The 13,808-nt window shown below is 32.7% G+C and overlaps 1 protein-coding gene across 2 annotated transcripts in view; it reads left to right on the top strand.

The window, feature by feature from the left end:
• The window catches only part of IQSEC1_2 (IQ motif and S7 domain-containing protein 1), a 49,720-nt gene that overhangs the window by 22,245 nt on the left and 13,667 nt on the right, over positions 1-13,808 (top strand). For both annotated transcript variants that reach the window (XM_051214273.1, XM_051214274.1), the window contains exons 6-7: positions 4,122-4,203; positions 11,161-11,434. In XM_051214273.1, coding sequence (XP_051067425.1) covers positions 4,122-4,203; positions 11,161-11,434 — 356 coding nt within the window. The remainder of the gene's footprint in view (positions 1-4,121; positions 4,204-11,160; positions 11,435-13,808) is intronic.

Genomic DNA, 13,808 nt, shown 5'->3' with positions numbered 1-13,808 from the left:
ATAATTTTATTATGTTATTTGGTGTAAAATTAAATTATCAACACCCTATATACATGTGTATTGTTCTTTTCAATGTTTTGATTAAACACCAAATATTCTATCTGGTACAGTAAATCCAACACTCATTGTGCATATATATATATATATATATATATATATATATATATATATATATATATATATATATAATTGGTCGGTGAGAAATGTGGTATATGTTATGGCGGCTGATTAATATCTTGACAAAACCACTAATCAAAATCTCGATTGATATGAATTAATATCTTTGCCCCCAAATGCCCTGGTACAGCCGAGGGTAGAGCGAATTGGCTTTCCCTCTCGAAATTCTCTCACATGGTCACGCGTATACAGCCACTGACAAGGAAGTTCTACTCACCGACCTCCTGCGCCGGGGTATTGTTTACGAAGTTGAGAGGACGGAAAGGTTGGTGGATATAGATGATCCACCCAAAAGAGTTAGAAAACCGTGATTCCAAACCAATGGTGCATATGAGCTCCAGGCTACTGAGTGGAAAGTTGGCTTATGAAGCTAATGTTGATCACTGGTTACCATAGGCCTGAATCTTTTAACGTTGCTCCATTGTTGTGGTTTCTAAGCCAAAGGCTCGAGGTGTGGCCCCCCTAAGAAAACCACCTGCTTTGGTTTTGGCACCCCGGCAGCATCCCAGCTCTCACACAAATCGAATGACGAAGTGTGGCGCATAAATATTCTGTGCCTCCTTGTACCCATGTCTATGTTTAATTAATAAATAAATAAAGTTGACCAATTACACGTCCGACCAGCACTAGTAAGCTTGAGTCAAGTGATAAGTTTTTACTGGTTCACGATACTGTAGCTTCTCTCTCTGACCTGCCTTAGAGTCCAGAAGTCAATAATTTACCCCAACGAATCTTATATTCCAATCATACATACAAGGAGTACAAACTATATCACATCGTGAAGTAAAGAAATTCTAATTATGCACGTGCAAGCCAAAAAATGATAATAGTCCATAAATTACTGCTGAAAGTTACCATTCATTTAGTCTTCAGTAATAATATAACAAATGTAATCTGTTACATAATTTAAAATAATTATTTTTCTTTATGTTTTCAATTTAATTAACATTATTTGTAACTTGTTTAAATACTAGTTAATGTTCTATCTTTTAACTAAAAATATGATACATCACATTAACTTTCTATTAGTTTGTCAGCAACTGTTTAAAACATACACTTTGAAAGACTAAAAATGTTCAATATCATGCTGAGCAATCTGGGTTTGTTTTTTCTTCTAATGTATACCAACATTTAAATATAAAAATGTTTCATAATATATGCTTATTATTTGGTTTTACTAGTGAAAAATGAACTAACATTCTTTTATGTTGATTATTGCATACATGTGATTATTTAGTTTAGTTCTACAGTTTCTGTGATTAATTTTCTCTATTTCATTTCTAGTTTTACATTGATTTTTCTTTAAAGTATACATCCAACAGAGTGTATAATTAATTTCATAATTCACGTCGGATTACTTAACTACACTGATTTCTTATAAAATGTAGTATGTGTATGTATTGGCTTAGTCAACAGTAAAATGCTAAGAGCTCATATGTATATCTGTATAACAACTTCCTGTATTTTTTTTGGTGTAGCTACAGCATAAATTTCAAAAATTTTAGGCTGTCATTCCATAAAACATTTTCATCCTGTTAATGGTTTTTTTGTTTTGTTTGGAAATGATCAGCAATACGTAAGTAGACTGTGATTAATTATTGGATTCTGAACGTGTTTTTCATTTCATTTACGAAATGACAGTTGAATATGTCTATATGTTTTGCAATAAGTGATTATACTGACAAAATTTAATTATGAGTGTCAAGGGATTTGTGTAGATCGTAGAATTTCCATAGCTTTGATCACGAACTGATCTTAGCCGGACTGCCGTCAAAAATCATAGAGTAGTGAACGAGTGCTTTTCCCTGGTGTATGACTTCTCAATAGTGCGCATCAACAAGTTCGCTTTAGTAAACCAGACTCAGAAAATTCTATCTGGCTTGCGAATGCTTAACCTCTGGGCTACTGAGCAGGTACCTAGTAATGTACATTTTTGACTCCAATTAATTCACGGTATCGCTCAACCTCACAATAGTTCAATGACTTAATTAAAAGCTTTGTAATCTGTTAAAACAGTTGACGACAGATTACAGTCCCGGTGAGGATAACACAATTTCACGATGACTGTAGAAAGAGAACAAACTCTGAGTTCTATTGTTTTATTTTACTTCTCAAGAATAATACACTGCATATCATTGTATTTTTTGAATTAAAATCTTAGAGAAATGGACGTTTTTCATTTACTGTGGGTCTTAGCCATGTCGCTAGAGGCAAACTACCTGGTTAAGGACAGGGCAATAACCAACGTTAATAGTTAGAGGAGTTGAATGGTAACATTGGGTAGAATCGGTCACAGTGGAACAGGTGTATTCATTCTTTATTTTACTTCAGATGTTGATTTCCAATACTCGTTCATATATACCATTCCATTTCTTGTTGTTAAGCCATATTTTCATCTTTTGATCTTTCTTGTTATCATTATTGTTATATTATTCCTATTCCTTTGTTATTCACCCGATTAATATTATATCGTCTTGCTTTAATGAGTAATATAGCAACTTAAGCCAATGCATATTTGTACCAGGTTCTACATTGATTACGATCGACTGACTAACTACATTATTTCGTATTTTTCTACTTATTCAATATTATGAGTATAAGTTATTCGGGAAAAAAATTAATAGTATTAGTAGTAGACTATCATTTTGCTTCTTTTTCTCAAAATAAAACAGAATTGATTGCTTCTCATTTGGACTGGTTTTAAGACATAAAGATATTAGAAACAGAAATATGATAGATAAATATGTTTTCGAATTGTTTTCCTTCACAATCTTTCTTCTCTTTTGCCTCTTTAACTTGTTTTTTTTCGATCATCACCCTTTTTCCCGTAAAAGTTAGTAAAAAAACAAATATTATCACGATATGATTTATCATACTTATAAGTATTCCTAGAATATATATACATATACTACACAAGATTCAATACTATCAATAATCCTCATTTAGATGAACGAGTAAAAATAGTTTCGGCAAAGAGGCTAGTTTAAGATAACTGACCACCGATTCGCTTTCCTTTAATCATTGTTGAAATGTGTCAATGACATCATAGATGTACAATATGCATAAAATGTACTTAATATATTGTGTTAACCTGGTATTATTCATTTTTTATTTATCATACTTCAATACTTTGTCGAAAACTTACAGTTTAGGCTTTTAACAGAGCATAACAATTACACATTTATTACAAGTTGTAAATTAAAGGTACTCAGTTGAAAATTATCAGTCTAAATGTGGCTTTAATTAACACTTATCAATAAGGATGGTAGCTATAATTTTAGCAGAACTGACGCTTAACATTCATAAATGTGGATAGCAACTATTATTATCGTGTCGATCCCTTATTTATGATATAAATCCAAAAGGCAAGTTACTAACAGACAAATTGACCACGTTACTAAGCATTGTTATACGATTAATATGATGAGATCTGAAACCTAATTTCAAGTCTGTGAAATAGCTACAATTAGACGTATACTAAAGACTAAACAATTGATGTTGATTACCCTTCAATAACTGATTAATGCATATAACTTTATTTTAGAAGTGATTCAAGTTCTTTCCTATATTTGGTAACATGCATGTGCACTTAAAGAGTAATTGCTGTGGGGTTATATATCTCACTGATATAATGAAGTACACTGTTGAACTGATTTGACTGATAAAAAACACCATAATTTACAGTAAAATTAGACTTTGGAGTGTTTCGGATACTTGGTCTCACGTTTTTGACCTGTTGTCAACTGTACATCTATTGCACTATGATCATTCTTTCAATCTGAGATTCAGTTTAAAGTGTAACCTGATTAGTAGTAGGGCTTCAATAATCATTCTGCTTGTCTCGAATCTTCATAATCTTCAACTCTGAAGATCATTATTTATAACTAATAATCTTAACTAAAATTTACTTTAAAAGATTTATTTCGTACTTATTTTGAATATAGGATTCTTCTGAAATCTTTAAACATTTCTGGTTTGGAAGTAGATGAAGCTTTGCGATTGGTTGTTCACCGATATGGGATGCCTGTAAGTTGATTATTAGCAGAAAATTAAATTTAGCTTTTAATTTTTTTTAAATATTTCTTTAAATACCAATTAAATGTATTTTATGAGAAAAATTGTTCTAAAATAACCCTCCCAGACGATATTATTACTCTCAATTGACTAAAGAAAAAAGTATTCTTCAAATAATGTTTGAAGGAAACGCCAAAATTCTTCAGTTTGGCTAACGTTCATTTCTTTGTTCTGTGTAATTTTAACTAAGGGACGAATGTAAAAAGTTAAAAGCCTTATGACTAATAGGATTTAATAAATATAAACCTTTTCACTGTTTCATAAAATTTCATACCAAATATTCTCGATTTATGTCTTGAACTCATTATACTTATTTCAAGACTATAAATAATTCTGTAAAAGTAGACGGTGATTTAACTAGCTTTTTTGTCGACATCTAAACTTTAACTCAACCCACTTATACAACATGACCATCATTTATTTAATTTTTCAACCAAGTTTATCTCATTTAAATTTAACTTGAAGTCTTACTAAAACGTGAAAATTTGCTTCAAGCTTAAACATTACTTTCAAAGTGTCTAGACTGTAGGTTATGATAAATTATTGATTGTGAAATCCTGCAGAAGATTTGCTACTCAGTTTGTAGAAGTCAACGTAATGTAGGCAGTGATGATGTCTTGAAAGACAATGACAGTTTGACAATTACATCATCCAAGTCGAAAAATTCAACAGCAAAAATTAATTTTCTTATGTGAAATAGTAATTTATCATCTTGAATGAGTGATAACCTTCAAGTTCTCTCAGTATCTGAGATTATTTTTGTAATATCTTTAAGTCGCCATCCTTTAACTGACAGCGAACAGTTACTTGGTATTTTCAGTTCTACTGGATTAGGATGATAATATAAAGAACTAACAGTATAGGGTTGTGGAGATTAAGTTTTTGATTAAGATCTTGAACCGAATGATGTTGGACCACTATTGAAAACCTGGAAGCACTGAACGGCCGTTTCTTCCTATTGCGAGACTCCTCAACAGTGCGCATCCACGGTCCCTCTCGCGGGATTTAGTTTCATTCATTCATTGGCGAGTAAATTAACAACAAAAATCCTTTTCCTATACGTTTAATTGTAGAGCGCTAAATCACCAATCAAATCAGTCATTGGTTTATATCTCATCAACTTATTCAACGTCCATGTATTATTTTTTTACAAAATCTAAATAATGACATAGATCACCCAATAAGCTTTTCATTTTCAGAATTTCTTCATTAAATAAAAATACTGTATTATATATGTAGAAAAAAAAGAGTTAATCTCTTTTTTCTCTTGACCTAATTTCTAATCTATTTCATCTACTTACAAGTAATCTTCTAATTCTCTACATTAGTTTTGCTATATACCAAATGAATATTTTAAAAAAGAATAATTCGTTCATCACGTTATTATTTCGAGGAAGAACTATATAACCTGAAAAAAATTTCTCCCAAATACTTACTCATCCTACTGTCAATATGTACATAGTTTTTTTCTGTTATTATTTAGTTCTCGCTCATTTTACTGTTAACAATCAATCGTTTTTTCCCTGATTTATAACTCAGTATTGTGTATGAAAAGATTAGGTTGATGATTCATATTCCATCCCAACCCCTTCCTCAACTTTTTAATGAAAATGCAAATTTATATCTATGTGTGTGTGTATAGAAGCAGATATGTTGACCATGCAGTAAACTTGTTAAATTTTACGAATAAACTGTCTTGTTTCATTAAACTCATGATTGTTTACCTTTGATCCATCAGTTTTTTTCTGCTCAATGGTTATCATATTGTTTATGATATTCTTGTGTGTGAATTGAATTTATTCAAACGGTAAACAAGAAAATGATTATTGTTAACCTTGTAATGGTTTTATCAATATCATTTCCTCTTTGTATGATAAATATGAGATGATAAATCGCTAGCTAGCCAATCAATAGATTTGATTACAATTACGAACCGATCTAAGCTTGGTATCCATTGGAAACTTGGATGCACTGGACAGTCATTCCTCTTGAGTATGGGTCCCTCAGCAGTGAGCACCCACAACCTCTCACACTGGATTCGAACCCAGGTCCTTTGGTCTCGCATGCGAACGCTTAACTTCTGAACCTCTAATTAGGCATCCAACGGTGCTAAGGTCTAATCTCAATCAGCCTATGACAGCGCGACCATTTTCCATTGTCTTTGGCAGGTAATTTCCTCACACATGAAATAGATTAGTTCCACTGGTCAATTTTTGTTTGGTCGTGGATGCGCACTGATGAGGAATTTTAACGGTGGTCAAACTTAGATCGGTTCATAATTCAAATGGATTTGAACAATCCACACAACTCATTGCAATAATAAATTCTAGTTCATTCAGATAGCAGTAAATAGTGTTGAAATAAAAAAACCGAGGACATAGTTTGTATTTGATTCATTTTGTTTATTGTTTTCCATGTATAACTGAGGTGAGGGTGAGCAATAGGCCAGCGAAAAATTAGGAAAAATTAAAACTGATATTTCTCACTACCTTTTAGACTTTGTTCCTGGCTAACGTTTTCTTAGCAAGAGTTTTTCCACGAGATGCAGTTACTAACCCCATGCCCAACTCTCATCCTTTATCGGGAGTTGAGAACGACACTCACTCTAGAACTTAATTACTCCTGTTACCCCTCATAGAGGAGCGTAGACTATCCACCAGAATTCTCAATCCAACTCTGTCCTGGACAATCTTTTCCAGTTGATGTTTACTCTTTACATGTCTGCTTCTAATTCTCGGCGCAATGTGTTCTTTGGACTCCCTCTTTTACGTTCCCCTTCAGGATCCCAAGTTAGCGCTTACTTCGTGATACAGTTTGATGACTTCCTCAATATGTGTCCTACCCACTTCTAAAGTCTTTTCCTAATTTCCTCCTCAGCTGGAAGTTAATTTGTTCTCTCCCACAGTAGGCTGTTGCTGATGGTATCCGGCCAACGGAAATTCAGTATCTTCTGTAGACAATTGTTTTTAAATATTTATACCTTTTTGATGATGGTGTTAATTCGCGAAGTTTCAGCTCCATACAGCGGAACTGTCTTGACGTTCATATTGAAGATTTTAACATTGAAATCGGTTGACAGTTGTTTTGAGTTCCAATTTTTTTCAACTGTAGGAATGTTGCCATTGCTTTACCAGCCCTCACCTTTACGTCTGCATCGGATCCTCCACGTTCGTCGATGATGATGCTCAGGTACGTGAAAGATTCCATATCTCCCAGAGTTTCTCCGTCAAATGTGATTGGGTTGGTGTTATCTGTGTTGCATTTGAGGATCTTGCTTTTCCGTTATGTATGTCGAGGCCTACTGATGCAGAGGCTCCTGCTACATTAGTTGTCTTTATCTGCATTTGTTTGTGTGTATGGGATAGAAAGGCCAGGTCATCTGCGAAGTTCAAATCTAAATGATTCTGAGCTCTTCATTGTATTCCGTGCTTTTCCTCAGATGTCGAGGTCTTCATAATCCAGTCGATCACCAGAAGAAAGAGGGAGGGGGAGAGTGAGAAGCCTTGTTTGACTCCAGTCCTTACTTGGAATGAGTCTGTCAGCTGTCCTCCATGCACCACTTTGCACTGTAGTTTGTCATATCAGTTCTGGATAATGTTGGCAATCTTCTCAGGAACTCCATAGTGTCGAAGAATTTTCCATAATGTTCTCCTGTCTACACTGTCAAATGCCTTCTTGTAGTCAATTAATTTGGTGTATAGTGACGAGTTCCATTCGACTAACTGTTCGACGATGATCCGTAGTGTCACAATTTAGTCTTGCACGACTAGTCCTTGTGGAATCCGGCGTGTTGATCTCGAAGTTGGGCGTCCACTGCGTCATTCATCTGGCTCAGCTGCAAATTATTTACTATCGATTAAAGTCATGAAGGTATTATGTATGGTTTGCCTAGTAGGAGAGAAGGCCTCATTAATACCACAGAAGAAGAAATGTTGGGTTCAATAACTTGTATTCAACGATAAACGTTTCTGTTATTCTTAAGTTTTTTTCCTAGTTCTTGAACTCATAAAACTTGTATTTATTATTTACTGAATTCATTCCTGTTTAAATCGATATCCTCCTATGAGTCTGTTAGCGATGCACCGAGACGACATATAAGCGACATCTAGTATAAGCAATTAGCTTGCATAACGTCGAAGAGCATGTAAATTAGTTGTTCTAATCCATCAATAATCATATCATTTTAAAGTAAACGTATTTTGACTGTCATTATGAAATGAAAGTCTTCGTATGACCCATGATCAGTTCAATGACACTAGACACCGATCGGAAATATACTGGAGGATTATTCAGCCTAATGATAAAATGAAAGTAGAAATATTCGGAAGTAAACCCAAATCACGCATCAGTGCTTACTTATAATTTACCTACTTATTTATATTTATAATTTACTGGTATACTAAGAAAGTATGATTTTTATTGTTATATTATTCACAAACTAATAGCTACAACCAACTTCACTTGGACCCCTTCCAGGATTACTGCCAGCCCCATGCCTGGATAAAGAATAATCGTTAGACATGGGGTGAGCTACCACATCCTATAGAATAAAGCTTTTCTAAAAAAACGATAACCAGAAAGGTTACAACCAAATGGTATATACATTCAAACGTCACTAGTATTTACTGGCTTATATTCACACGAAAGATAAATGAATAATGTCAGTAGTAATCTGTTTGGATGAATGATTCTAGTTGCTTGTAATATATATAATGTAAATATGTTTACCGTGTTCAATGTGGTATTACATTTAGGTAATACTACTCATATTTGCGTCGAAATCCGTGTTTTCGGCGATATTTATGCTTTTAAATATGATATTAGAGTTTTGTGATAACCAGGAACAGTAATTTTATTAACAAAACAACTTAAATTTATTTCATGTAAATTGTTACTCACTAACTCTACAAACTAATGTAAATATATATTATCATAATGTAACTATCGTCATTAAATTAATCTAAGTACAAGTTTCATCATGATAATGAATCGAAATTGTGGGACTTGGTATTTTTAGTTATCCAATTAAGTTTGTGAACAATAAATGATATTTCTGAAAAAAATTTTAATCTTTATTATCTATAATGTACAGTAATTTGTAATTATATTATCTTAGTGAATCATAGTTACTGAATATATTTACTCTCATCCATATCACCATTTCTTTTAATCTGTTTTTTCTAATGTTCCTTTATTTTGGTTTTTCTTTTGATCATTTGTAATTTCCAGAGTATCATGGTTTGTTTAATTATTCACAAAAGCTACAATTAATTATTAAGTAATTAAAACAGTATGAAATTTATTGGAAAAAAAGTTTTACTGAACTCTTTATCTCATCTATAGGGTGCTTTTTTATAGGTTTATTTCTTTTATTTAGAAATTAGAAGTATGAAACTACAGTGTATTTAATTGTGTCAGGTGTTTGAAGATAATTGTCGGCACTTGTCAATATGCCCTACCTGGAATCTTTTGGTAACGCATGCTCTCAGTAAGATCCAAACCCTTGCGATACTACATAGCATCTAAACATTGTGATCACATAGCTTCATTGACATGATTTCATTACCACTAAAGGATTAGACATGCTTGATATTGATCCTCTACACAATAATAAACCAATTGTAAAGTTAATTATCTAACTGTAACTGACTCTCAAGAATTTTCTCTATTGAAAGTCATTACGTTATGACTGTGTTGACCAATTATGTATACAGTTACTGTCAAGCAAAAACGCTTCCTTTCATTCTTCATATTAAAAAGGATCTTAATCGTATATTTTAATAAATATAAAACTTTTAAAATACTGCAATCCCCACAAACCCCCGTACTGATAACAATCATGTGTTCACCAATGACTAGCTTCAAGATGTAACTGCAGGAGTTCAAGCGAAAAGCCTGGACCAGTGGAGTACTATCTGTTTCATCTGTGAGACAGTTACCCACCTCAGACAATGGATGATCGGTTGCGCAAGATCATGAACTGATTAAAGTTAGGCATTAACTCTGTTGGATACCGTGTCAATGATCTAGAGGCTAAGCTTTCACGCGCGAAACTGAGGGTCCTTGGTTCAAGTCTCTCTCCCGAGACCGTGGATGCGCACTGCTGAGGAGTTACATACTGAGGCGAAACAGACGTCCAGTGCATCCAGGCTTTCAATGGTGGTCTAGCTTATATCAACTCGTGGGTTTAATTGTGAAAATATATAACTGTTGATCATGACTATTTGTCACACGTCACTTGTATTGTTTTTAAAGAAACTGAAGTATTAGCTGGTTGGAAATGTATTTAACGTTTGAATGCATCATATTTTGTTAGTCAAAAATCTGGAGTTTTCATAATTTTTTTTCAACTTCAAGTACTTATTGACTTGTGACCTCTCTCTCTCCCCATATATATATATATATATATATATATATATGTTAATTACACTTCATGATTAGTCAAGTACATTTCCAATTTATTAGCCGATATATTATCTAGATTTCACACACTTTATTTTGGTCAGTAGTTATATCCCATTGGTTTAATCATTTATCACAATCAAATTTTGGCAACTATTTATCATTTGAAGTAAACAGTTAAATATGCAATGTAGCACCATTGTTGGCTTTTTACATGAACATTCTGCTCATTACGTTTTTAACATTTGAATACCCTAATTCGCAATCATTAAAACGTTAACTGCTCAACACATTTTTGTCAAGTATTTACTTTCAAATTAGTCGTATTTTGTATTATTTAAAGAACATAACAATTCTTACAATTACAATAGAAAATATTTGCAGATCTTGTTATGTAACTTCCTTGTTTGTTTTAATCCTCGCATAACTTAAGTTTTCTCATAGAGAACATCAATAAAAATATGAAACTAAAATAATTAATTGTCTTCCTTTACCAATCTTGTATAGGTGGAATCTCAAGAAATAGACAGATTATTACAATGTATCACTGAATATTATCATACAGTTCGATGGTGTTCAACATCTGTTAATTCATCAGATATTTTTTCCAGTACTAATGACCATCAATTGAAGTCTTTACCAGCTCCTCCTATCACTTTGGATCAGTTATCATTAATATTTTATGCTATTCTTTTACTACAAACCAGCCTTCATAATGTAAATGCAGCAAAATCAAGTTTAGGCAAACAGACTGTCACTCAATTTATAAAAAATGTATATGGTAAGTATAATTTATCTGTAGATTTATGTATCTTTGCGAAAAGCTGTCAGTTATTAGTATCCTCTAACAGTCTTTTATGATTTTTATAACCTTAACATTAATCTTTTTTTCTTCTGATTTATTAGGTGAATAGTTACCTCCCACATTTCTAACCCATAAACTTTTTCCATACCCCTACTCTTCATCTTCTCGATCATTACGCAACCTTATTTTGATAATATCACATCTCGGGTCACTTTATGACGCAATCTCTTCCTATTCTCCTTTGGACTCATATATTTACCAAAAAAATCTCAATACGAACTTACAGCTTAAGTAAATGAGTTTACCGAAAAGAAAGTGTTCTTACGATAGATTCTCTCCGACGAACCTCTGAGTGTACTCAGACATAAATTTACGTCAGCTAAATTTGTCGTTCTACGTTAGCACAACGAGATTAAGTTAAACAGATGAATCGTGGTAGACGTTACAGTGATAAATGCTCAACTTCGAGAATGTTTTGAGAAGAAAGGGCTATTTTAACTCCGTAGTTTCAAAGTCAAGCGCTCTGCGTGAGACTTGAAGGTCCTACGTTTAAATACCAGTATTGTTTTAGACACCTATTCTAAGACGTCCAATATCAGAACGACCCATCTGTCGAAAACTTTCTAGTTTTCATCAGATACATGATTGAGTCAATCCGTGGTGTAAAACTAAAAAAGTTGATTGCTTTGAAAACATGTATATAGAAAACAGAATTATATCAGTATTTCTACACGAAATGAAATTTAGTTCATTCCACTGCCTTGTCATCGGTTATTATTTTATTTGCATCCGAAACAAATCACCTACAAATTTATTGTAAGAATAATGGACTTTCCAAAACGTTTTCTAACGTTTATTGTATGAAAAAATTTATAACCATCACTTTTTTTATATGGGAAGTAATTAATTTTAGCAAGAAACGTAGAAAAATGTTTTGGCAATTAAGTTTATTGTTCAAGCTTAATGTTTTCTTTTTATTATTTCCATAGATTAAGTTGTATTCAGCTAATGTATTTCTTTGTAGATCAATAACTAATCGGTATTTACTTAATAATGGACAAGCAATTATCATAATAAGATATATTGAGATTTGTTTGAAGATATGGCTTCTCTTTTTTATTCTATTATTCATGATTGTAAATGGAACTATTTACCAGGATCATTTATTTATTTATTTAACTAGTTTTATTGATTTGTATTCTAGAGGTTTGTTCAAAAGGAAACTTTGAGCCTAGATTTCTTAATAATTACCACTCGTCAAGTAGAGGTATCTGTCATCTGTAAGGTAACTGATGCTTCCTGTTTTATCTGAAACCACGTTACACATTTTTACTGTTTGATACGTTACCATTGAGTTATTTAGATAGTGACCGACCTCCTGTATAATCAAATTTGATTACTAAGTAATAAGCGATGTTATTTTAGTCTAGTCTTCAACCTAATGTCTATGATAGCGATAAACTTATTATGTGCATCCAATTGTCATATCGTTCTATTCAAACAGAGTATGAATACTACTTAATTATTTTAACAATGCATGAAAAGAGTCTATCTAAATTTCCTAAAATGTAAATTTGATAAATATATCACCGGTCAGCACATATAACTCGGTATTGCTGAGAAATGACATTTGTAAGTTAGCTCGACTGAGGTCAGTGACAACATTTTCATTGTCCAGTAACTTTGTTGTGTCCAGGAATTTTATCCATTTTTTGCTCTTTTTAGTGAATGAAGACTGAAAATTAGAGTATTTTTTATTCAAGATTTCAATTCAAACCCCAACAGTTGATTATATTTATATTTTTCATCCAGCACGTTAATCAAGTCTACACATTTATTGATAGCTCACAGTCACGAATGACTCAAGACGCCCAAAGTGAAATTTTTTGCGAAATGTTCATTCCAGTATACAGCAGTCACTGATTAAACAAACTACAAATAGCTAAAACGTTTGGATATAACACACCTACTGAACACTGTAAACGTTTCAGATAACGTCAGTCGTTGGTTTCATCTACCTAGTGATAATTTAAGTGATCTGTGTTGATTGTCGGTGCACTCGAGTTGAATGGAAATGATGTGACCTCCTGGCTTATGTCGAAGTCAGACTTCGAGGTTAATACCTAGCCTGAATTACTCTTTCGTTGTAATAGTTACTGTAACTACTCTGATGATTGAATAAAACAAACATAACCTTATTAAAGGAATATATTATAGGAGAAGACTAAAGAATTATATAGTAGAGCCATCATTACATTCACTAGTCTATGATATGCGATTGATTAGTCTGCATTAGTCATCTGTGACCTTAAAGATATTCGGCAAGCTATTCAAGCTTCCCTGATCTATT

The sequence above is a fragment of the Schistosoma haematobium genome, chromosome 2, assembly GCF_000699445.3.
Source record: "Schistosoma haematobium chromosome 2, whole genome shotgun sequence".
Lineage (NCBI taxonomy): Eukaryota > Metazoa > Platyhelminthes > Trematoda > Strigeidida > Schistosomatidae > Schistosoma > Schistosoma haematobium.
The sequence above is the reverse complement of the archived record's forward strand: the minus strand, read 5'-3'. Positions and strand labels throughout refer to the sequence as shown.